Here is a 26,156-nt window from a genome sequence, read left to right as displayed (position 1 = left end):
TGCTTTTTGGAGAAGTTCCAACACCATTTTGGCCTCTCCAGTGGCTACTAGGTTGCTGTTTTTCATATGTTCTGTGATTGCAAGGCTATTGGTTTTAAAAACTACTATGAAACTAGGGAGGAGACGGAAATAAGGTAAGGTAAAATGCCACAAAGCTCATGGTTTTTATCAAGATTCAACTGTTTTTTTTTTTCAATGAACACTGCTCATTTTTTTGTAATTTGATTAATTTCCAGAATTCTGAAAACAGTGAGTTCGACAATTTTTTTTTTTTAACCAATGTTTTCACTGCTCTTATGTGAGAACAAATTTTCAGTTTCCTTACTCTGCCATTTCTGAAGTACTTCTCTTCTAGTGTGTCTTTAAGCTAGGTAAGTGTTTAGACCCTTTGATTCCTCTTGCCCAAGGAAAGTAGATCACATTTTAGAAGTTCTGTCCCCTCTTTTTAATACATTGCATATTTTATAGGGTTTTACACTTGATAGGAAACTTCTCCAAATAGAATCCTTTTATCGGGGACCCATCCTTTGGTTTTGATATGTGCAAATGGATAATGCTTAGCAGCTCGTTGATTTCCAAGTGAGGAAAAAGCAGTCATTCCTCCTAGTTTTTAGCTGCTATTTCTAGTTAATTAAAATTTTATTTTTTTGAAATCTTCTTATTCTATCCCCCTCCTCCTGGTTAGACAGTTTAACAAGGTTTTGCTGAGCTAAGGTATAAAATAGCACAGTCATAGCCACCTAATTCATATTATTAGAAAAAGTGAAAATAAGAGAAATAAGAATACTGATCCACATTATACATACCAATCACTTTTCAGAAAAGTTCTTCTCTGCCTTAAACCAATTAGAAATAAAGTAGACTAACCTATCTTTTTGACCCATCTTGTTTATGGGTCAATATGATCTGAGGATAATTCTGAAAATACTTAACTAATACATTTGGGCATTTAGAAGGTTTTATGATAGAAGTATCCGGGATGGTTCCAGGAAAATAAATAGGTAGATTTGTGTTTTCTTATATTTCAAAAAATCTCCAAACCTGAAATATTTTACTAGTCATAAATATTTTATTCTTTCCAAACTTACCAATATAGTTGAGATGATGACATCTCAATATGAACAATGAAAAAGATACACAAACACACAGAGAAACATATTTTCAAGAAAAAGTAAATATTTAATACCACTATATGTATAGAATATTTGGACCTAGGCTGGTTTATTTTGGTACCTAGTACTATGATATTTTTTGCAAAATACAAAGCATCCAAAGAAAGTGTTCATTTGCTTTTTTTATGTGAAATATTTTTGTTGGTTTTTTTTTACCAAAAAAAAAAAAATGATAGTTTTTCCCCCCACAAGTATGCAAGACAAAGAAAAATAAAGTTAAAATTGGAAGAAAAATACAATTGGCAAAAAAATATCTGTTTATAGCTGTGAGGAAAATTATTTTATAAACATCTTCCAAAAATTAGAAAAATAACCAACTGTGCAGTAAGTTACTTAAGTTAAATAACTTTTATATCACTGAATTAATCTCTTCTATTGTTAGTTTAAGTTAAAAGAAAACTGTTTTAATTATGAAATCCTGTATGGAGATAGATTCTTGGTGCAAGCTGAAAATGACAGTGTTCTGTATACAAATGGGGGCCAAGTACTTTCATGCAGTACAATGTAAATAGGAACAGAACAGATAAGCCGAAATAAATTATTTTCATAAAATGTTAGGGTTGTTTCACTGTGTTTTTCTGGGTATAATTAGATGAATTGTTTTGCCTTGTAAACAGAAAGAAATAGATGTCTTAATGACAATTATACATTTGTACATGTGTATTAATCTTTATATTACTTTCACGGTTTATGTGATTTAAAACATGATGCAGAAAGGTTTCTTGATTTGCACAAAGTTCCCCTCAGAATCACTGTAAGAATCTGACAAGAACCCTGATTGTGTTTGATTCTTCGGTGTGCTTTTCAGCTAATTGATTGGCCGCTGTCTTTTTGGCAGAGCCTGATGAATTTACTCTCTAATTGGAATACTTTAAGTATATAGACAGACTGCCTGCTTCCCTTAATTGACACTCCTGTACTCCATCGGCTGGTCTCTATGCTGTCTCTTCTATTTCTCCTTTCTATGTTCCAAATTTCTGGAGTTGCCTCTCATGACAAGGACATATACCGGCTGTTAGGCAAGAATATTGCTGGGTGAGGAAAGATCAATATTCAGGTATCAGAGAAAACATCTGGAATGACATTTGCAGGCCCAGAGAGTTTCACCTAGAAAGAGAAAGCCAAGCCTGTATAAAATACTATGCTTCTCTGACAAAACGACATTATCTAAAAACAGATATATCCCCATTTTCATGTCCCTTCTTAGTCTAATGTAGCCAGAACAGGGGGATGTGCATGGTCTTGCCAAACACTCTGGTTCCTCCTTCCCATGTTCTTGTAAAAATCTCACATATGTACACCTTATCAGTGGTTTCAAGTGCTAAGATCAATGAGCATAAAATTCCTATTCTTGGAGACCAAGAATTATATTTGCAGAGAACAAACCCATATATCTATGAAGAAAGGAGAAAGAATTCTGAGGCAGTGAAGATTTACACGTTGAGCCTATGAATCCTTTGAAAGTCAAATTTGGATTGCAATTTTGTCTTTTTATGCTCATTGTAGTTCATGTACAGTATTCCTGAGCATTGTGGTTAATACAAATATGCTCTATGCTAGACTTTGGGTATTTTATACAACTTGCCCAGAAATTGATGGATAAGGGAGTTGATCTAGAAGTTAACTTTGATGGACCTATGATTTTTTTCTTCTGTATTTCAAAACCTGGTCATTAAAATGAATAGTTTCTTCAGTTTAGTGGGAAGAAGATATTTATTTATTCTGATGGATTTTTCTGTACAAATATATACCTTAGAAACAGACCAAGAAAAATCTCCTGCATTTTTGGTAAAAGTTTGCTGGATGGAAATCCAACATAAGCGCACTAATTGCTACATAACTAGCCTCAAGACATGTTCTTTTTATCAATTTAAAAATGAAAAAATACATTAATGTTTTTAGTATAAAGGAGTTTTCACCAAAAATATCCATATTTATAATTGATTTTAAAAGAAATTCTGGTCAGGCCATGATAAAGTAGTTGGTATCAGACTCATATCATTAAGCAAGAACTATAAAGGCTGAACACTATATAAAACAATTGTCAGAAGGCATTGGACAGCAAACAATTCAGGGGTATGATTCTCAAGTGAACGGACATACATGAGTTGAGTCCTACATTCATTCTAGATTTCTCCATTCCTTGCACAGGAAAGTACAGTGTCAGTTTCATTAGGCAGAAGAAACAGAGATCAGAGTTTGGATCTACTAAGAATGCTGGGATTTGGGGGTCAGGTACCAGGCAAGGGAAAACCAAAGATAAGGAGCCAAAACATAAAAATCGTCCTTGGATTTTAAGCTAGGTGGGTTATACTTAAAAAGAAAGGAATTCTCTGTTAAAATAAAAAAGAAGAAAAAGAAAAAAAAATAGCTGTTGGGAGGCTAACTGATGAGCAAAGATTTCAGAGGTTGCAAAATGTTACAAAGATCTTAAAATTCCAGCGCATTCAAATTGAAAAGACCTTGATGAACAGACATCTATTCTTTTAGTTGAGACTCCAGAAAGTTCATGCTTAAGAATGAGGGTTACTTTCTAGGAGCAAGAAAATAATTGAAAACCACTAACCCTAAAAAATTCTAAATCAAATATTGACAGAATCAAAGTGATCTGCCAGTAATTTAAATGCCTACTGATACAAAATTCAGTATACTTCAGAGGAAAACTACATAATGCAGAGCTTTTGTAACACAGTCCAGGATACAACAAAATATTACTAGACATATGCAAAAGCAGAAAAAAGATGATAACCAAGTGAAAAAAACAGTAAAAGCAGAACTAGAAAAGATACAAATACTGGAGTTAGCTTACAAGCTCTTCGAAATAATTGCAAATAATAAGTTAAAGAAATAAGGAAAATATAGACAAAGTAGGTTAAAATATGAAATATTTCAGCAGAGAATTTTATAATTCCTGGAAGTGTCAAATGTACATTCTAGAACTACAAAATGCAATGTCTAAAATTAGAAGTCATTCGATGTGTTTAACAGAAGACTGAACACAGCAGAAGACTTCGTGAACTCAAAGACAGGTTTATAGAAATAACCAAATTATAGCACAGAGTGAAAAAAGAAGAAAAATAGAACAGAGAATAAGAGAGGTCAGAGATATGGTTAAAGGATCTAACATATATGCCATTTGAGAGGAAACGAGGTATGTCCTCTCAATGGAGAAGAGAGAAAGAAATAGAAGAAACATTTAGGAAAATAATATTCAAATTTTTTTCCAACTGTGATGAAAGACATAAATTCTAGAAGTTCAACAAAACCCGAACAGGAGAAATACAAAGAAAACCATAACTAGGCATTTCATGGTCAAACTGCTGAAAAACAAAAATAAATAAACAAAAAATAAAAATTTTAAAGCAATTTAAAATTTGAAAGTAAGTCCTTTCAAAGGAAAAACAGAAAGAATGATAGCTGACTTCTCAACATAAACTGTTGAAGCCAGAGAAATATCATTAAAACACCACAAGAAAAAAAAATAGTAATAACTGTCAACCTTGAATTGCAGGTTGTACCAGGGAAAATATCCCTAATAAATGAAAACAATATAAAGACTTTTAAGAAAACAATGTTTAGAGTAAATACATCATGGGCAAACCAGTCTGACAAGAAATATTTAAGAAAGTTCTTTTAAGATAAGCAAAAACAATTACTGCAAATCAGAGCACAGAAATGCAAGAAACAATAAAAACACCAAGATAGGGTAAATTTATAGGTAAACATAAAAGACTAATGACCACGTAAAATAACAATAATAAAGTTTTTGTGGTTTACAACATATGTTGAGATAAAATATCTTTTGAAAAATAGCAAAACATGTAGGGGGTAAATGGAGCTAAAGAGAACACTCCTGTACCAAGACATACAGCCAAGAGTCACGTAGAACTACAAGGTAGAGTTGCCACTTGAACACATCAGGTTCCTTATATCCAGGGACCAGCAGAAAAAGAGGAGTCACCATCCTAACAAGGATAATAGACCACAATTGTCAGGAAGAAATCAGGGGCAGGAATAATTTTGGCAGTCACAGGACCCACTGGGATGCTTCTTGGTACTTCCTTGCCCTACTTTGACAATAAATGGACAGATGCAGCAGCCACATTATGACAGGGCGTGGTGACCAGGGGCTCAATCCCTCTGGGAGGGTCTTGATCTCGCCTTGTGATAGTTGATTTTTTTGTGTCAAGTTGGCTAAGCTGTGGTCCCCAGTTTTGGACCAAACACTAGTCTAGACGTTGCAGTGAAGGGATTTTGTAGGATGATTCACATTCACAATCAGTTGACTTTAAGGAGATTATTCTCAATAATATGGGTGGACCTCAATCAAGCAGTTGAAAAGTCTTGAGAGAAAAATCTGAGGTTTCGAGGTGAAGAAAGGATTCTGCGTCAAGACTGTAACATAGATGTCCTGCCTGAGTTTCCAACCTTCCAACTGCATAAGCCAATTCCTTAAAAATCTATCTATCTGTCTGTCTGTCTATCTATCTATCTAGCTAGCTAGCTATCCATCTACCATCGATCTATCTAATTTTTACATAACCTATTGGTTCTGTTTCTCTGGAGAAATCTAGGCAAACCACCAAGACTAAGCAGCGTACTAGCTAAAGATGAGTAGTAGAATCTTCAGTAGTGAAGAAGATAACGGTGACTTATTGGTTGCATCCCCAAAACCTTCTGGAGCCACAGGGGCTGTAGTTCATCCCATTAAACTTACTTACACTTCTAAGTTCTTTCAAGAAAAGGAGCACCAGAATCCTGGATGAGCTGCTACCATAACTTACATAAAGAAGTAAATCCAAAAGGCACAAGCGTTTCACTGTGAAGGACACTGTGATGCGCTACTCATGACCCCTTTGGGAATGAACGGCTTATTTTCCCAGGTGCTGGAACTGCTACCTTCAGAAAGCCTCCAGCTTTCAGTCCTATAGGTGAAATACATTGGCTGAAGAGGGCTCCATTGCTCAAGGTCATGCCTCCTCCCTAGGGTGGTTCACATCCAATGACCAATCACTGAGAAGGTGAAAAGCCACCCCAGGCAGGAGGCATGACCTTGAGCAATGGAGCCCTCTCAGCTCTGAAGTCTCTCCCCGTAGGGTTGGCTGAAAACTGTTGAGACTGCATTGCACTTCAACTTCTCTCTGAGCCTAATATTGCTTCCCTTGATAACTGAATCAGAGGTGTTAACATCTCTAACTAAGATTGTGAATGGAACAAAAGAAGCCAGACACAAAGGAGTAAATAAAAAATCTATGATTTCACTTATATGAAAGTCAAGAACAGGTAAAACTAACCCATGATGATAGAATATAGAATGGTGGTTACAATTGTGTGTGTGTAGGGGGGTGGGGGATCGGGCGGAGTGTTATTGATTGGGAAAGAGCATAGGGGAATCTTCTGCGGTGATGGAAGTGTTCTACATCTTAGTCTGGGTAGTGGTTATATGAGTGGATACGAGCTCTGACAATTAAGTTCGCGAACACATCCTAGAAAAAGTGTTACATACCTTGTTGTTGAGTATCACTACAGTTACCTTTGAAGTATTCCCCTTGGGAAGCTATGCACCAACGCCAGTGCCTAGTCCACCCTTCAAAGCAATTTTGGAACTCTTTTTCTGGAATGGCCATCAGAACTGTCGTCATGTTACCTTTGATGTCCTGAATGTCATCAAAATGTCTTCCTTTCAATGTTTCCTTTATCTTCAGGTAAAGAAAGAAGTCATTGGGGGCCAGATCAGGTGAGCAGGGAGGGTGTTCCAATACAGTTATTTGTCTACTGACTAAAAACTCCCTCACAGGCAGTGCCCTGTGAGCTGGCACATTGTCGTGATGCAAGAGCCATGAATTGTTGGCAAAAAATTCCGGTCGTCTAACTTTTTCACACAGCCTTTTCAGCACTTCCAAATAGTAAACTTGGTTAACTGTTTTTCCAGTTGGTACAAATTCATAATGAATAATCCCTCTGATGTCAAAAAAGGTTGTTAGCGACATCGTTACAAGTTCCCAAACTTCATTGTCAGTGAACATGAGTACCCTTAGATTTGTGCAACTGAGTATATCTAAATTATATCTAAACTTAACAAATGTTTTTTTTTCCCCAAAGGTAAAATAGAATTAATATGAATCCTAGTTGAGTCTTTTGCTAGATGTATGATCTTTTGGAAGCCATTTCTCTCTAGGCCTCAGTTTTCTCAACTCCAAAATGAAGGATTAGAAGAATGATCTAAGTCACATGGCCCGGGTCTATCAAAACAGCTCTTTAAAGTATTCTTAAAATTTGAAGGAAAAAGGACAAAACCCCATGAAAAAGAAAAAAGAGACAGTTCTCAAAAGAAAAACAAATGGTCCATAGGCATATGGGAAAAAATATTAAGCTACACGAGAATATTTTTACCCTAGAAAATACATATATCTAAAAAATTAAATGCCAATATTCAATGTCGTTTTTTTTTTTTATTGTTTCCAAAGCATTCACTTTACCATTTCTTCTTCTCAAAAGAACCCAGAATCTCCCCGACCACAGGGTTCAGTAGAATTCCCCAGTCCCAGGGATGGGCCATCAAGGGTCTGAGCAAATCTGTTTCTCATCCCTGTGCCTTGGGGATTTGTTCCATGATGGCAAAACAGAATGGAACCTGCCCTAAGCAAATCTGCAAATTACACTCTTTGGCCCCTAAGAATGGTTCAAAGATGAGCTTGCAACCTAAGGTGATACAATCAAAAGGAAGATCACACTTTTATTTGATAATTGGGCAAAATGAAGATCAGTTTTCCCCTGCATGTGAACAAGGAAGCTCAAGGCTCTGGGAGCTGCTAGCGTCACCTTACTACCTTGAGGGAGTCGTTAAAGAACAAAGCCAACCACAGAGGAGGGCAAAGGCAGGAGGACCTCAACAAATGGAGTCACAGTCTTGGTGACAGTATTACCTTCAGGGTCAAACCACACTTGAAACCTGCCCTACCTCTGGACTTTTCAATTATAGGAGACCAAAAATTCCTTTGTATTACTTAAGTCAGTGTGAGTTAGGATTTTTCTTACTTGCAAACAAAATTATTCTTAGACAGCAGTGCCAATGAGGAGTCTGAAAAACTGACATCAATATGCCGCTGGTAGAAATAAAATATGATACTACCTTTTAGAGGGCAATTTGGCAGTATGTATCAAAAGATCGAAATATGAGCATGCTCTTCAACCTAATATATAAATTTGTAAGAATGTATTCATCCATTCAGCAAATATTTAAGCACTTCTTACCTGTCAAACATTATTCTAGGAGTCAGGGATTTAGCGGTGGACAAAACAAAGTCCCTTATGGAACCAGCCTTAGGAAATAATCAAAGATGTTTAATAGATTTATCTACAAGGATGTTAATTTCAGAGCCCTTTATAATAGGGAACAATTAGAAGCAATATAAATGCCCAATAAAAGGCGATTGCTTAAATGAATTTGGGGGCATTGGCATGATAAAATGCTATTTAGGCATTTAAAATGAAATACAGAAACTATTTGATGACAGGGAAACATGCTTACCTGACAGTATTTGGTGATAAAAGTATAGTAAGACAGAAGGTAGAGGGTAACTCATGTTTGTGTACTTATATGTGTATTTTTATGTATGAGAAACATATTTATATATGAGAAATACCTGATATTAGATACTCTAAAATGCTACATTATCCTGAGTAGATTTGTGGGTGATTGTGGTTTTCTTTTTTGTATACTTTTATGCTTTTTCATAATTTTCTGTCATGAAAATGCCTTTCCTTTGCTAGCAGAGAAAATATCAATCTTACAGAATGATCTCAAATATTTTAAATTTAAAAATAAATAAATAACCCTTGAGTGCTGACATTGGGCTGTCTCATAAATCCAAGGTGACCCTCTAAACACATCGATCAATAAAGGGTCACACTGGCATCCTCCATTCTAGGGCGTGTCAGCTCAGGGAAGACTCACAGGTTTTTCTAACCACATTCACACTTTTTAATGGAGTAAAGCAAACAGCACTTGGAGCTGGTTAATAACTGCATGGGCTGGGCCCTAGGTCTCCTATCTTATGATTCAGGCTATTTCCACCACTCTGCCCAGCACACAAGCCAGAACGAATGTGTCGAGAGAGTCATTCAATACATTTGGAGAGTATCATCAGCTCCCTAAAAATAACTTGGCATCTCCATGGCTCACTGTTTAAAGACTTAAAACCAAAGTACACCCTGAATTTAAAATGTGAAAAAACACATGGTGGGTTTAAAATGTTTACTTTGTTTTCTTTGCCTGTCAGATTTATAGAATAGAATTTTAAGTGTGCGTATAATCAAAGCCACTTCTGCACGGGCAGACTGAAATTGTTGGTAAGGCAAGATGGCAGTGAACTTTTCTTGTCTGTCCTTATTTTCATCTTTGCCCTTTCCTATCCTCCCTGTAAACCTATTATGAATTCTATTTTCTAGATGTTTGATGTAAAAGAGACATCATAACTCTAATGACTGAATAGCAGTTAAAAATTTCCATTTCACTTTACTTAGCAGCTTAGATGTGGTTTAATGCAGCATGAATGAATTCTCCCACAGGTGGACCTGAGCTGAACCGATGAGGTTTCTGACTGCCAGTTCTTCTGCACACTAAAATAGCAGCATAAGCTATCACATGCATTTGTTATCTGTTACTAAGAGAAATTACCAACCCACCCAGAGAAATAGAAATGCAGCTGATCATGTGACTTTTCAAAAGCGCAGAAAACCTATTGGTTTCACGTCAGAATGCTCACAGACTCTTCAAAGATGTTAAATGTTCCCAAACAACCGAAACAAAAGGCATTGTCGAAGATATATTTTTGTTTTGTTTTGTTTTTAAAAAGTGCCTAGCATAAATACTCTGCAAGTCGTCAGTTCTAATCCAGAATGTATTGTTTTGCCAATAAGCTTGCAGGTAGATATCTTTATGATATCAATTCTCTCCAGTAAATATTTCTTCAGTGTTCATATGTATAGAACTCAGTGGAGATTTGAACTGACCTGCAGGAGATCCAGAGACATCTAAGAGACAGACCCTGCTGGCAGGAGACTTACTGTCCAAAGCGATAGTGTTTCTGGAGCAGACACCTCCACAAGCAGTAATGCTTCTCTACCTTCATGAAATATTCCTTTCTTTTCTCAAAATTCTTTATAAGCCTTGGGCCTGGAGTTGATTTCTATGATTAAGAGAAGGGATGAAAAAAAGGAGAAAATAGATCTATGTGAAACTGTGTTTGATTCTGGTCTTTAATAGTTAAAGATTTTGAACAAAGTGGACAATAATTTATTGCAAGTAATAAAATAATATTGATCTTACCATGGAATAGGAACCAAGGATACAGGGCCATCCATAGGTACTAATTTGGATATGACAAGCTTAGGAACCTATTTATAACTTTTAAAGTATTTTACGGCTCTTTCTTTCCAAAGAAGCACCCATTATATTGCACAAGTTCTGTTACTATGCAAGTGTTCTTCTCTGCCAAAAGCAGCTGAGAAAGCAAAAGGATTACCCAAGTATTGTTTTTCAACCTGAATTTGTAATGGGTAATTGTACAGAAATATTTGTTACTTAATAACCTTGAAACTTTGAATTTAGAAAGATTTTATGGCTCCAAGTCTACATGGTCTGATGGCTCAGGTTCATAAATCCACCAAGAATGGATCTGGCCGTTGTAACTGTACCCACTTTTGTGCAGATGTAAAACAAAACCCAGTGTCAATAATGCCTAGGCCTAGCACAGTGCCTGCCTGTGGGCGGCGCTCAATGGTTTATCAAGCCGAACTGGATATGAATTATGGCTTCTATTTACATTGGAATCTCCATTCCAAAATAAGGAATCTCCGCTCCTCTTAACCTTTATTCTCAGTGAATCACATAACACCAGATTATTAGTAATGCTTTGATCATCTCTGGAATTTAAAACCAAGGATATCCAGGCACCATTTCATACAAAGTGAACAAAGTTTCAAGCAAAGCCATCAAATATTGACTGTTGGACTGAAACAATAAAAGCACACCAGTCAAGGGTTATAGGAGGTGGGAGGAGGGCAGCTGCCTTATGTTCTCTGGGACTATGGCAGGGACGCATCTAATTTCCAAAGCCGAGTTCTAAGACACAGGTATCCCAACCTGGGATCAGAATTTCCTTGTAGATCACACCACTGTACCTAGTGAACATCCAAGCTGCTGGCTACACTCCCGGACAGCCTCCTTCCCTGATGTTATCTCAGTCCCCTACGGGTGGGCTCCCCATCAAGGTAGGAAGAGAGGTGACACAGCCAAAGTCACTCTTCTCTTTAAGGCTTCTCTGTAGGGAGCTTCCCCTCCCTCACAAGAGAGTTTTTGCCTGAGCCTCATTTCAGTACAGTAATTCTTAAGTAACATTGCAAGATGGATGTTGAATATTAAAAAACAAACAAACAAACAAACAAAAAAAGCCTCCTCTGTTTCATGGCCTGCTTTCTAATTTTTAAAAATCATTGCACACAGTCCCTTTTAAACCTGTACTTTACTTAAGCAATGAAGAGAGGGTGTTCATAATTTCACTTGCTGGCTCTTGTGTGCATGCAAAATGCTTTATTTTTTCTTCAATAGGATTTTAAAAACATTTTCCAAAAAACTTTAGATTTCTTATTTCTCAGTATCTCCCACTGGCAATTCAAACTTACAGAAACTCCTGACCTCCAAAGGCCAACCTCCTGCAGAAGTCAGCAAAGTAAAAAGCAGAATTTAACATTTTACACAAGAATATTTGCATTCCCATTAGCCTTTGCAAATGCAATATATCTCACCCTCTTGAGCTGCAAAAGTGCCATGGGAAGGGAAACAAAGTATATGCCTTGTTAATAGTAGGTTAACATACTGAACTACTTTAAAGAGAAAAAAGGGAAAAAATGGTGTGTGGGGGGAAGACGTCAGTGGGCACTACTGGTGGAAATGACTTAAAAGCAAATTGTAAACTATCAGTGGTGGGTAAAACATTCTGCTCACATTAAATATCTTCATCCAAACCTCAAATATGGCAATTATTTTACTGCCTAATTGAATGTATGTATTCTTGATAAGAAGAAGTTGCAAAAAGCTGATATAAAGATAAATATATATGGGTTGCACTAAAGTGTGTATCGTCTACAGATGCTTTAAAGCTCTGCTGGTAGAACCAGTGATTATGTAACCTTTTACAATTACATCCTGATAAAACAGTCGAGGTCAAGTCACTACATATAAATTTGCAATTCAAATACAAGGAAATAGATTACCTCTCTGTTTAGGAAAAAAAGAGAGAAAAAATTTATGGTGAGACATCTATAACAACCTTCCCTAATAGTTAGGGAGGAAACACAAATTTGTTGACTGTGGGGGCTAAAGTACTAATTTATGGTCCTCTGAAATAGAAGGCGGTGCCTGATAAACTTAGCTGTCTACGGTTACTTAGCTTGGCTGGGCCTTGAGCAATTAAAGCTAATGGTTCTCCCCAGCACACCCAAGCCTAGACCTTTTTTTTTTTCTCCCTCTGGCTCTGCCTCCACGGTTGTCCCCACCACTGGCTCTTCGGGTCAAGGCAGGTTGGGAGACCTTCCTTCAAGCTCTCTAGACCCCAGATATCTCTACTCGGTTCTTGTTGCCCGAGCTTCCGTGGCCCACCGCGCTTGGGAAGGGACTGGCCTCTCAGAGAACCGCCCCAGGCCTCGGGGCCCTCAGCTCGTCTGTCCAGGTTGCCGGCCCTGTCACCGTGTCGGAGCGCAAAGGACTCGCGTTTTCGATTTGGAAAGCAACGCAGCTTCTTCCTCGGGCGCAGTCCCGCCTGGGGCCGCGCGAAGTCCCTAGGATTTTGAAGGGTTAGAGCAGGCGACACTGAGAGCAAGGCCTTCAGCGGTCCCCAGCCCTACCCCAGCACGGGCTCCAGAGCCCAAGCCCAGCGGCCCAGCTCAGCGCCGCGCGGGGAAAGAAGCAGCTGTTCTCAACAGCTGGGGGGCGGCGGCGCCGGGCGCCCCAGGTGCGGCCGCGGCCAATCGCAGGCGTCCGGCCCGCCCCCTCCCCAGCCGGGCGCCGACCCCCGGCCCGCGGGGGAAGGGAACAGAGAGAGGGAGAACCATCCACGCCACTTGTCTTCCAGTTTCCGCGGCGGGAGGGACAGAACTGGAGCCGAAGCAGCGCGGGGTCCCACACCCCGGGCCCCGCCGCCGCGCCCCCTGCCCGCCCACCCACCTACGCGCCGGGCTGCTCTCCCTCCCGACCCTACCCACGCCCCACTCGAGACACCTACCTAATTTCTACGAAAGAAAAATCTACCTCTAAACGCACCCCGTTCTTCGCTTGAGGACCACCCTCTCTTTTCATTTTTGGCCTCCCCGCCTGGTGAGTGGAAACCGCTTTTGCACATTCTATACAACCGGATCTTAACCCAGACGATCCAGAGAATTTGTACCGTGACCGGCAGGGGGGAAGGGAGCAGAGAGGCAAGTCAAGTCTCCGTGGCTTCTGGCGACTTCGGCAGCCAAGCACCCGGCGTCTTCGGCCGCCCCGGGCCAACCGCCCTCGCCGCGCCGCCGCCCTCGCCCCCGGACTCGCCCTCCGCCCCGGGCGGCCGCGAAAGGGTGCAGGAGACGCGGAGCCGGAGGAGGAGGCGCAGCCGCAGCCGCAGCCGGAGCCCAAGCCGCGGGGCGGGCGCGAAGATGCACACGACTCAGAAGGACACGACGTACACCAAGATCTTTGTCGGGGGGCTGCCCTACCACACCACCGACGCCAGCCTGCGCAAGTACTTCGAGGTCTTCGGCGAGATCGAGGAGGCGGTGGTCATCACCGACCGGCAGACTGGCAAGTCCCGGGGCTACGGATTTGTAAGTTGCGCGGATGCGGGATGGGGGGGAAGCGGGATGGGGGGCGACCAAGAACCCCGCAGCGAAACAGGACTGCGGGGGCGGGATGAACCGAGTGGCGCTTAGCCCTGAGGGTCGGAGTTTGGGGCTAGGCGTGAGCGTGCGAGGAACCCCGCAGGCGTGAGCTGCGCTGCCCCTTCGCTCCGGGCTGAACTGAAAGTTTGCGCGCCGCGGAGCTTGGAAGGGAGGGCCGGCTCCTGCATCGGGGGGTGCCGACTGAACCTAGCGCTGTGCGGTGTCCGGGGACAGGAGGAGCAGGAGTGGAAGGAGAGAACTGTAACGACTGCTGGATTTAGGGGTGCGGAGGGTTGGGACCGAGGGGCCGCAATCCCACAAAGTATAGCGTTCCCGGTTGAAGACCGGTCATTAAACGCTCTGTTGCTTTGTAAAAATGCGTGTGTCTTCTGGCGTTTAGGCTGGGGTGGGAGGGGAAACCCCAGAAGGTCTGGGACTCTTCTTATGCCAGCCTCCCCCTCCCCCTTTTTTTAAATTGCAAAGGTGGGTTCTTTAAAATGATGATCGTGTGGCTCTTTGCCGAACCGAAAGAAAGCATGCTAAGCTTCCTGGAGATTTAGCGTGCAAGTTCAGCTGCCCAAGAGCAGGGAGCCTCAGAGTAGGACAATAGCTATTGTCATTGGGGAGTGTTAGAGGGTGGTTGGGAGCATCGACGGATGGGAGGCTGGACTTGGAAGCAAACAGTGCCTCTCAGGCAGGGTACAGATCTGGGGGGCGTTTGGAGGAGGAGTTCTAAGGCAGAATTCAGGCTTCCAAATTTTTGCTAGGCCCTAGGAGCACCCTTAAGACTTGGGAGTGTGTGTGTGTGTGTGTCTGTGTGTGTGTGTGAGTGTGTGTTTCTTCCTTACTGATTTTTTCTTTTCTTTTCGGATGGGGGATCAAAGAGCAAGTTCCAGGAAAGGGTGGGGGGTAGAAGAAAGAACAAAAAGGAAAAAAGTTTAAGAACTCTCCCCTCCCCCTTAGTTTTATCATAAATGACTTTTCCAGTGCTATTCTGGTTTCTTTCAAGGGCTGATTTAGAGCTTTGTATGTATGTCTGTGTGTGTATGTTGCTAAGGTCACCATGGCCGACCGAGCTGCTGCGGAAAGGGCCTGCAAGGACCCCAACCCCATCATTGATGGCAGGAAGGCCAACGTGAATCTGGCATACTTGGGAGCGAAACCAAGGATCATGCAACCAGGTAAGAAGCGGGGGTCTCTCCCTACCTCCCCTTCCCACTAGAGATCCCCACTTCTGAATAGAGTGAATCCCTGATTCAGAAGACATTGGTCCAGGACAACGCGTAGATGCGTTTAGTAAAGTTGAACCATGACTGGTTATTCTACCAAGGCATTGAAGATAAATAAACGAGAACTGTAAACACTCCTTTCAGGTCTTGAAATAAACCTGTGTGCAGAAATAGTTCTTAGGGATCTGGATAGTTTGTACACACCCCGACTTAGGCTTGACTCACCTGTTTCCTATGACATACAGTCATAGTCCAGTCTCCATTTTCCAATTTTTAGCCATTTGGACATAACTCACATGTGGATTATATGGGCCAAATTTGTCGACTCCAGCTGGTTATACTTCCTAATTTAGTGTTGCCTCTCTTTTTGTCACCTGTTGTGCTGTGCTCAGAGCAGGCACTCAGACTTGAACAGTGATCCAAGAGAAGCCTAAGGGTTAGTGTTGGGGTGTCTGGATGATAAATGTTTAACATAAAATCACAGAATATTAGTAATTAAAGAAAATAGAGCCATTTCACATACTCCAGGACCCTCACGTTACAGGTGAAGAAACATGCTCAGAGATGAGAAATGGTTTACTCCAAAGTCAATAAGCTATTAATTGTCAAAGGGAGCACAATTTTGTCTATGTGAAAATATGACGTTTTGTATTACTTAAAACACTGCCCTTTGCATTAGCACAAATAATTGAGAGTTGACTATTGAACAAATGTTATCTTTTCTTGGGTAGGCAACTTGTATTAAATCATGTACTCTTCACTCTTAAGTCTTTCCACCTGAAATTTTGGGAAGAGGTTGACACTTCCATCCAAACAGATTTACTAGGAAACTAGGTTGTCAAGAAAGTGAGTGCATGTGCAAATATCCATGAACATTAAAAAACGTGTATTTGTCTAATACATTGTGTGTATACTATCCAGAAAAAAAGGAGAGATTGTTTTTGTGAATTTTCATACTGTAATCTGTAAAATCCATAATGTTCCAAAGCATTGTCCAAAGCATTCTAGAATGTTCCAAATTACAAAGCTCATGATTTTTTATAGCTCATGATTCAGAATTGTAGGAATATTTGTGACATGTAACTTCGTTATCAAGTCCTATTGTTCTTGGTTTCATTCCATGAGAATTTTTCTTTCCCTGGTCGAATTTTCTAAGGTCTTATTGTATGTCTGTCAACTAAACTTTGATAATTGTTAGTTTCCTTGTGTAGCCTATTAAAATTTTTATTTGGATCAACAATAACATTAATAAAAGTGACTTTTTAAAAAATATATAATGTTTTCCCTAAAGTATCAAAAGAATAGTTTTTTTTCCTAATTGATAGTTGTGGTGACACTTTATACGTAGGAGTTATAAATGCCTAACCATGCACAAATAGAGAATGTGGTATGTTTTGTTGTTAGGTTTTGCCTTTGGTGTTCAACAACTTCATCCAGCCCTTATACAAAGACCTTTTGGGTAAGTCAATTAATCAGGCCCTCCTAAGTTTCAATATGGCTATCATTTGTTAACCTGCTTCTTTGTTATGTACAGACAAGACCATCATGTCACAGAATGTTCCTGATTATACCTATTTATATATGATTGTGTATTTTTAATGCTGATAATATAAATATTTTTAGATGAGTCAAGTTATCTGACCAAGTATGCAGCCTCCAAACCAGACAAATTTTGAGCTTATGATTAACAAAACAAAACAAAACAAAAATACCAGGTATGACTTGTGTACAAGACAATTGTGTCCCAACACCATTACTACTGTTCAACTTGACTCAATTTTATTTATCTCTTTCTAACCTGACAGGGCTCCTATACAGTTAAGCTAACTGATCAGAAGGATACGATGATAAGAGGTGGAATAGTTCTGTTTGGAATTAAACTCTGTAACCAGTAGACTCAGACACACAAGCTCAGATGGTGATTAACGATGCATGGATGTTGGTGTTGTTTTATTTTTCACAATAGTCAATAGACCTCCGTGTGCTTTATTTTATTTATTACAGTAATGAAGTGGTGTTGATAGCTAAACTGTGTGCTTTTTACTTAATTGAAAAGAGCTGTAGTGAAAGTGTTTTCTTTTCCTCGGGGAAGGGGCTCTTTGCGTTTTGGTTTTGGTGGTGTTGAGGAGTGTTGACTTTTGACTTTGCCATGGGAAGCAAAGGGCCTCTTTTTTTTTTCTTTTTCCCCCCTTGCTTTTAAGCTGTAGCCTGTGACTTCTATTTAACCATACTTTTGTAGTGAGTGCTAAATTGTGTGATTTCCCTCTGTAAGAATACAGATACATTGCTTGCATGTCCTAAGTTTCTGTTTTACTGGGGAATTTTCTGGGAATGGGGTTCTTTCTTTTGCAATGTGTATCCACTTTTAGGCCTCTAATTTAAAGGTTCAACAACTCTCATCAGATTTCATTAACACTAGCCAATTTTTTGAGTAGAGTAGCACTAACTTTCACCTTTTAGACCTAACTCAGGTGAACAGCCTGCTCATATTTGTGTTGTCTCTGGATTCTGTGACTACCAGCTTTCCTCATTTGAGCTCCCTTATTTTCTTTCCATTCAGACATGATATGGGTGGGAGATCCCCTACCGCCTAAATTTATTCTGGGAGTGCTTAAGAGTCTGTTTTGGCTGTATTCTACGTGATCAACATTGCTATAACTCTAATGCCAGAGATTTAAACTTCCTTTTCAAATATTCTAACTGTTCAAGAAATGTTTTATCCTCAGTGATAATTTCTTCTTTAGCTTAGCACTTAACATCTACATGTGTAAGCTGGAAGATTAGATTCTATCTATACAGCTATCTACCTTATGTAGCTCTAAGAATAGACCCCCAAAAAGTAATAAGATTTTGACTGGGAAGAGTCAAGTTATATCATCCATGAATACCTTCTTATAAAGCTCCCTTTAACATATGGATACCTCACTCTTACTGCCAACTCTTACTTTTTTTTAAACCATAAAAGAGTCTTCTGTCTAATATGATTAAAAGACCTTCATATATCCATAACTATTTATTAATGCCTCGTCCAAATCATCCTGGATACGGACAGCAATTAGTGGGTTGATGAGCCCAATTATGCCTGGGAGTCCCCCTCTCATTGGTCTCCACTATGCTTAAGGAGGGATTGGGGAGGATAACATACATCTTAAGAAGTGATGGTGAACTTAGTCATGATTTCACACTAATATACTTGAAACAGATGTACAACTAAATTGATCAACAGATATTAGGATTGTTTATTTTTCTCTGTGATACAGAAGAAAGACATGGCCCTTTAGTTTGAGAAGCAAAACTAACGTAAACCAATCAGGAACTTTATTGCCAAATTACTTGGTATTGTTTTCAATACAACAAGAATTCAGAATAGCAAGAAAATAGGCAAGTTGGAGGAGATGAACTAGGCTTTGTGGGGACTTTAACTAGACTTGAACCAATGGCTGTATCCTGGACAGGTAAAAGGAACAATGGACATCTCTGAAGGGTACAGGATGAGGTGAGCATAAGCAAAGATACAGAGGAGAAAAGACTCAGTAAATAAAGAATGTTTATGGAGGATCTTGAGAGCTAGACATAGAAATCTGGACTGGTTGTCATAGTCCTTTTAGATCCTTGAGAAAGAAAGTAGCATGAGGAAAATAAGAACAACCAGAGTAAACTGTGTCATACGAAAATTTTAAATAAGCGTGTTTTGATAGTAACCTTTCGTTTTTCACCCCTTTTAATATTAGCTGTCTTTATAAAGGATCGTGATTATTACTTTTGCATAAATTGTTTGAACTTGAGATTCTTATTAAAAATTGATAGCATTCCAGATGGATCAAGCAAGCCTTCTTTCTTTTTTAAGGAGTTCTCAACACTGCTCTAATTCCCAGAGTCTGTACCTAACAAATCACACCTGGTCATCCTAAATTCTATTTGAATGCCACATGTTCTTATTTTAGGCCTGGAAAGAAGCTTGAGAATTTTTAATTTTACTTGACTTGGTTGAAATTCTAGTAACTGAACTATTTTTTTTTAAATATGGCCCCCAAATTACTCTGGGCCTTTAAAGAGAAAATCTTGGCCTGAAGGAATTTCTGATATAACACAGTGGGAAGATGTATAGAATCTTGTGGATTTGCTGAACAGTATCTTATACATTTTTTGTTTGAAAGAAGCAATTTTTTATTGAAACCTTGGAGAAGAGAGTGTGGATATGTGAGTAGAAAATTCTAGGCTAGTTTAGATCGGGTTGAAATACACGTAAACATTTACATAGTACACGTTTAAGTGCTAAGTTTTTCGCTAGTTGTGTTAACACTGTACAATGTATTATACTGTCCACTAAAAAGAGGAAAGGAGAGACAGTAAATAACAAACTGAACATCTGCTACATCTTCGTACTGATAAGGGAGTTAAATAAATGGTATAATTTAATTCTCACGGTAATTATTTGATGAAGTCACTGTTAAAGACCTATCCACGGGTGATAAAACTGAGATGCAGAGAAGTGAATTAACATCCTACAGGGCTAGTAAGCAATAGGGTTTGGTTCTAGGTTCATAATCATGGTTTGCCTGACCTCAAAAGACATGTTCTTTCCTCTCTGTCAAGCTGTAGCCAATAAGACATAACCCCATTCTCTCTTGTAATCTAACAAGAAAACTGCCAAGCACCCGGAAGGGCTGGTTCTTCATCTTCAGATAAGGGAGAGAGACATCAGGTTGGTGGGATCCAGGAAGGCTTCAAGAAGGAGGTAGAAACTGACCTCGATGTTAAAGAACGGTGGAGGATAAGAAACTCTTGTATTGAGTACTTACTATATTCGTCATTGTAGGCGCTTCACATAATTGTATTTAGTGCACAGCAATTCAGGGTTGGAAATATTAGGTTCATTTGACATATGAGAAATTTGTGAGACTAAAAGGTGAAGCAAATTCCTGCAGGCTCTACATGTTGAGAGTGTGAGAGCTAGGGTGGATTGGATTTGGATTTCAACAGATAGAGATGGAGTGAGGGTTGGCATTGCTGGCAAAGGGATGGCAGGAGCAAAGGTGAGGACCTGGGAATGTGTGGTATGTCCCAGAAACAGTGAAAAGCCCAGATGGCCTGGGTTCAAGGAAAGGTGGAAAGTATTACTGGAAGAAGTATTTCGGAGCCAGAAGCATAAAAGTCCTAGCATACCAAAGTTTAAGAAATTTGTACTTAGTTTGGCATGATATTAGGGCCATAGATGACTTTGAGCAAGTAAATGAGATGAAGACTTTGTCTGCAGCTTTGTGATAGATTGGAAGAGAAAACCAGTTAGGAGGTCAAAAGTCACAGAGAGATGGCAGAGGGACCTTCAGAGATAGGAAGAAAAGGAAAACATAGTAAATTTTCTTTGAAAATTGTCCGAAGTATCTTTTTTCTTGCGCTTTTGTAATTGTTAGATGTGTACATTCTATGATTGAGGGAAAGGATGTTGATAGATACCTAGTAGGAGAGAGATTCCCAAATTGTCTTAGTGGGTTCCTTAGGCTATTAAAAGAACTCCTGACAGGAATTGTTTGAGAAGTGCCACCTTACACTTTAGTCCAATTCTGCCCTCCTTCCTGAACTGAGATATTTTAGGCTCTCCGTGATCGTCTGGGATCTCCTTTCTCTAAGCCTTAAAGGACTCCAGGGTTTCATTTGTCTTCCAGATGTCTTCCTAACTCTTACCAGACTTCATGTAAGATTCTGATGTTCCAAGGAACTTTATACTCTCATAGATGGGCACTATCAAATGAAAACTATTAATGTAAAATAAATGCAGCGACAAGAGTCCTGTAAGCAACCCTGCCTATCTTTTGATGCATTCTTTATACACATATACACAATTTTATCCCACCCTTTTGTAGGCTAAACTTATTTTCAGTTAACACCTTTATTCAAAGATACAAACCTAGCAACCATCATGTTGTCTTTAAAACGTTAGGAGTACAGGGGTTAATGTTTCCATATCAGTGAGATTCATACTGGCTGGCCTTTGCAGCTGATAGATGTTTTACTTTGGCCTTATAAAGACATTTTACCCGCTGGAAACCCTTGTCGCATGACAGGATCAAAAATAGCCCGGCTGCAGCCTCTGCTGTCCATCACCACATGTAAACTGGCGTGAGTGTCGGCTCTCTTAACCATGTCCACACATTGTGGACACAGCGGCCTCCAGGGACAGTGTTTCATAAAGCCACACCTGTCGCTGTGAGTGAACCAGTCACCTGACCTGCAGAAAAGTTTTGAGTGTGTGCATGACCGTGCGTCTGGTTTCTGACAAGCAATTAAGAACATCGCTGAGTGTCCTGAGAAACCCTTGATGACGTGGTTTCTCCTGGCACTGGGAAAGATCTACAAGTCTAGTAAAATGGCGTGTATTTTTATCATTGGGGTCAAAGTTCACTGCCCTCTGTGATAAATCCATCTTTTCCATGAATGTTCATTAATCAGTGTTTTCAGTAAAACTCTGAAAAGGCAAAGCAAAATCTATGTTTTTTGAATAACTAAATGTGAAGTTTTCTGTTTTGAGTTCTTTAAAATATGATTGTTATTTGTGCTTCTTATGAGTTGGCTTTGCCAACAACCAGATGGCATTATAGTGTCATATTTTTGGAAATATAGAGGGTTTTGTTGGAGATTATTTTAAAGAAAGAGTAACTAAATCAGATATTCATGGTAGTGTTTTAAATGGGCAGTAATGAATCACAAGAGTGAGAGCTAAGATGCATGGGGTTTTAAAAATACCTCTTGTGATTTACCTTTTAACAAAATTAATGTTTAAGTCATTGAAGTATGTCTTGTATGTGATCTCCGAATGTATAATTTCAAAAGGTACTTGATCGTGTGTCACTTTCTTGAACTGTTGCAGGATAATACATAATAATAGAATGAATTTGGATAAAATATCTACTCATAGCACAGATTTAAAACAGATATGCTAATAAATCTATTTCTGTTGATTTGGAGCTTAAAACAAGAGTTAGTAGATGTGCAAAAGAAATGTTTCCTTGCTCATTACTATGTAAACCTTCTAAGTTTTATTAATTTTAGAAATATTTAGTTGTATTTCCCTGTCCCTACCTTTTCCCTCAACCTCATCATTTCCCCAAAACCCCTTCTGTCTGTCTTGCATAGAGATAAACAAGCTGGCTGACCTTCAGTTGCCTGATAGTCAAACAGGTTTGATTGACCCTTGTGTCCTTATGAATTTTATGGAGAAAAAGAAAGAAAGAAAGACAAAAAGTGTGCTGCACATCTCTTTGGGAGTCACTGCCATGAATGTTAATAGCATTTCTGTAGCTTTCCACAACAGCCTCTTGTGATAGAGTGAGCTGCACTACAGTTCGTTTGAGAAGTGTGATTCTGCTGTGTTTACCACACTTGTGAACTTTTAAACTCTTTTATTTTGTCGCCTGCTTCTTTTTTTATTATTATTTTTAATAAGGGTGACTGAGGTTGCAGAGAGATTAATGTGTGCTGAGTCTGCATAGCAATTTCAAGTAGGGTTGCCATGATAACAAACATACAGATTTTGTTGAAATTTATTTTAGTTTTGACAAACCAGCCATCAGCCCCACGGAATGGAATGATCACGATTACCTTCTGAGTCTTGCATTCATGGCTAAGAATTTTTCTACTCGCTAAACAGTTTTGTTTTACGAACTCATTACAAAAGTTTCCGAAGTCTTAATCAATTAAGCATTTATGAAATACCTCGTGTGCGTGGCCATCACGAACCGTAATTTAGTTTCCAGATTTTTGCTTAATGGTATTTATTGGTTCTCAATGATCATTAAGAAAATTCTAGCAGGGAAGGATTCGTCATATTTTTTTGTTGAATTCCTTTGGGGGCACTCCCTGATTTTGGCTACTGCCAGAGTACTTTCACGGACCACTGGAAAGTAGATATTGTGGCAACCCTATGCTCATAATAACCACTAAATTTGAGTTTGTCTTATTTCTGAACAAGCAGTGCTACAGGTAGGAGGCAACTGCTGCCTGACTTTGTTTTCCATTTCTCAACAGGATACCTGCCCACTACGTCTATCCGCAGGCTTTTGTGCAGCCTGGAGTGGTCATTCCACACGTCCAGCCGACTGCAGCTGCCGCCTCCACCACACCTTACATTGATTACACTGGAGCTGCGTACGCACAATACTCAGCGGCAGCTGCCGCCGCCGCCGCGGCCGCCGCCTATGACCAGTACCCCTACGCAGCCTCTCCAGCTGCTGCAGGATACGTCACCGCCGGGGGCTACGGCTACGCGGTGCAGCAGCCAATCACCGCAGCGGCACCTGGGACAGCTGCTGCCGCTGCTGCAGCTGCTGCTGCCGCGGCAGCGTTTGGCCAGTATCAGCCTCAGCAGCTGCAAACAGACCGAATGCAATAGACCAGCCACCTGATCAAAGTTGAATTGTTTTTTCTTTCCCTCCCAATTTCCCAGATTTTAGTAGCTAATAAGAGTTAACATTGACTTAGCAGCTTTAAAAACAAACAAACAAAAAAAACCTATGCTATTGTGAAGCAGAATTATTTTTTTTATACTCCAGTAGTGTTCTAGATGAAAAAGAGGTGAGAGTGAGGGCAGTGGGCGCATTTTTGGAAACTAACCCCAAAGAGCCTGTGTAAATGAAAGGCCGCTAGGAAATGATGGCAGGAGTAACAGTGAAAGTTCACTTTTATAATGGGATTTTTATTTTTGCTCTTTTTATAGTATCAGGGAAGCAAACTGCCTTTTACAAGTTAGAAAATGCTATTTGAATCTAGTTGAACCAGGGAATACAGAGTGAGCAATATGTAGCTTGAATTACATTTAAAAGCAGATTTAAAAAACAAAATGGTGAAAGCACTGATTGTCATTTTTAACCATCGCTATGGCCTGTGGAACTTTTTCAAGTAAGACGGTCATGTTCTTACTCTCAAAAAATGGGCACCGAACAATCAATCTAGGAGCGTGGCAGTGGGTAAAATGGTGGACAGGCACCAAAGCTATTTTCTCATCTATCCTGTGGATGAGTGGGACTGTGGAGCAAGTGATGTGGAATTAATGGGTGCAACAGCTGTACAGACAATCAATAACACAGTTCTGGAAAGAACACATCACTTGTGCTTGTTTGATGAGCTTGTCACATTCTAATCCCTCTCCCCATCCTGTTTCAATTTTGGGAAACTTGTATCTGCTGGTGTCAGCAATTCTGATTCTGAAATAGGATCAGGCTTTTACTACAACAGCCTTCTCTTTCTATTTATTGTGTCGACTCGTGGCTTATGATTAAAGGCAGTAAAGTTTGCAGACGCTAAACCCTTAAGAACTGTCTTAAGGACATTTATTTTTTTTTCCCTTTTGAAATAGCTTTACACTTTTTAGTATCTATTTCAGAGTCCTATTTAAAACTATTTATTAGTGAATACAGTACACGAAACAACAAGGTTACTGAGATTACAGTTCTTCAGAGGTAATGATAATGTGGTTTATACTGTGCCTTAATAGTAATGCTATTTAAGATATTTATTTTTAAGTTTTACTATGCTGCACTCTAAAGAAAGGAACTTTAGATGTGACACTGTAAAATTATGTATTCATCTCATGGCATAAATTATTTAGTAGGTCTAGATGTAGCATATTAAATATTAACCTGTTCAACTAAAGATGTTGACTTGGATTTATTTAAATTCATATGTGCACTGTATAAGAGAGTACTCTTACATTAACACATTTTAGTTTATTTTAGTTTTTAGGTTTTTTTAAAACAGGATATATTGCTAGTTTCATGCTTCCTTCTCTGATTTTTGCTTGTGTAGATCTCATTTATTGGTACTTCATTAGTTAAACACTATTCTTATGTAGTTTTTAAATGCTGCTTTACATTTTTCTTCTGAAACTGCAATACTTGCAATTTTTATTCTTAAACTAAATTGAATACTATTTTACACTGTATTGGATTTTTATACTTGAACAATTTCATACAAGGGAAGACAGGTTAGCATTTTTATGGACTTTCTCCATTATCACTGGATTTACTTTAAGTATTCCCATACTAGACAGTGTTATGTAATGTAGACATGACTCTCCTGTGCAAATTATTTATTCATTATGTATATTGCTTTATAACATTTCAGATCTTCTAATCTATTCACTTGTATTAAATATAATTTTTAAAAACTTCTGTTGCATTGATCTAATTTTGTCATAAAGGTAGAATGATCTCGCCTTTTAACTAGAGTTAATGGCCATGATTTACATGTAACATTTTCAGCTGTACAGAAGGCTTCTCAGACACCCTGTTTTTATACCTTTTAAATAAATTTCATTACCTCAGTAACTACTTTATATTGAGCAAATGAGATAGGTTCTCCCCCAACAATGAACCCTGAAGGACTGTTCATGCTACTGATAATTGGTTAACTAAAGATTGCTTGAAAGGAGTGGGATACAGGGGCCCAGTTAACCTGAAGCTGGAGTAGCAGAGTGATGCTGGGTCCAGGGAAACAGAGACTTGGCGCTAGACTCCACTACTTTCTAGAAGTGAGAATGGAGCAAGTTGCTTTTTGTAGTCCACTTTTTGGGTGAGGTTTTTATTGATTTCTCATCTATACTGTTGAGACAGTAATACCTGTCTCACATAGTTATTTAAATATTAAATAGAGTATAGGAACTACTTGGCACAGAGCCAAATATGTAGTAAGCTCTTGATAAATAATCATTGCTAGTAGTTGTTGTAATGTCCTATAGTGGAAGCTAACCAAAAAGGAAGTCACCTATTGGGATGTTTTCATTTTTAAATTTTTGTCTACAATGATGTGGCAGTATCTAATAAGGTGTATATTAGAACGTCAAATG

The 26,156-nt window shown here is 39.2% G+C and overlaps 1 protein-coding gene and 1 long non-coding RNA gene across 2 annotated transcripts; one reads left to right on the top strand and one right to left on the bottom strand.

The window, feature by feature from the left end:
* Positions 1-1,491: 1,491 nt before the first annotated feature.
* On the bottom strand, positions 1,492-13,755 carry LOC117027521 (uncharacterized). The gene is made up of 3 exons (XR_004423938.1): positions 13,619-13,755; positions 10,188-10,363; positions 1,492-2,279 (listed from the first exon to the last, which is right to left on the bottom strand). It is a non-coding gene; the product is annotated as an uncharacterized LOC117027521 (long non-coding RNA).
* Positions 13,369-25,535, top strand: RBM24 (RNA binding motif protein 24). Its single transcript, XM_033115389.1, has 4 exons — positions 13,369-14,033; positions 15,145-15,268; positions 16,721-16,775; positions 23,342-25,535. Exons 1-4 carry the CDS (start codon positions 13,866-13,868, stop codon positions 23,703-23,705), a joined length of 711 nt encoding a protein of 236 aa, XP_032971280.1. The 5' UTR covers positions 13,369-13,865; the 3' UTR covers positions 23,706-25,535.
* The last annotated feature ends 621 nt before the right edge of the window (positions 25,536-26,156 follow it).

The sequence above is a fragment of the Rhinolophus ferrumequinum genome, chromosome 9, assembly GCF_004115265.2.
Source record: "Rhinolophus ferrumequinum isolate MPI-CBG mRhiFer1 chromosome 9, mRhiFer1_v1.p, whole genome shotgun sequence".
NCBI classification, from domain to species: domain Eukaryota; kingdom Metazoa; phylum Chordata; class Mammalia; order Chiroptera; family Rhinolophidae; genus Rhinolophus; species Rhinolophus ferrumequinum.
Note: the sequence above shows the minus strand (reverse complement) of the source record. Positions and strands in the feature narration are given on the sequence as shown.

Coding starts and splice junctions, on each gene's coding strand:
- RBM24 (XM_033115389.1), top strand. CDS start 13,866: ATGCACACGACTCAGAAGGACACGACGTACACCAAGATCTTTGTCGGG. Junction 15,269..16,720: donor ACCAAGGATCATGCAACCAG/GTAAGAAGCGGG, acceptor TTTTGTTGTTAG/GTTTTGCCTTTGGTGTTCAA. Junction 16,776..23,341: donor CTTATACAAAGACCTTTTGG/GTAAGTCAATTA, acceptor ATTTCTCAACAG/GATACCTGCCCACTACGTCT.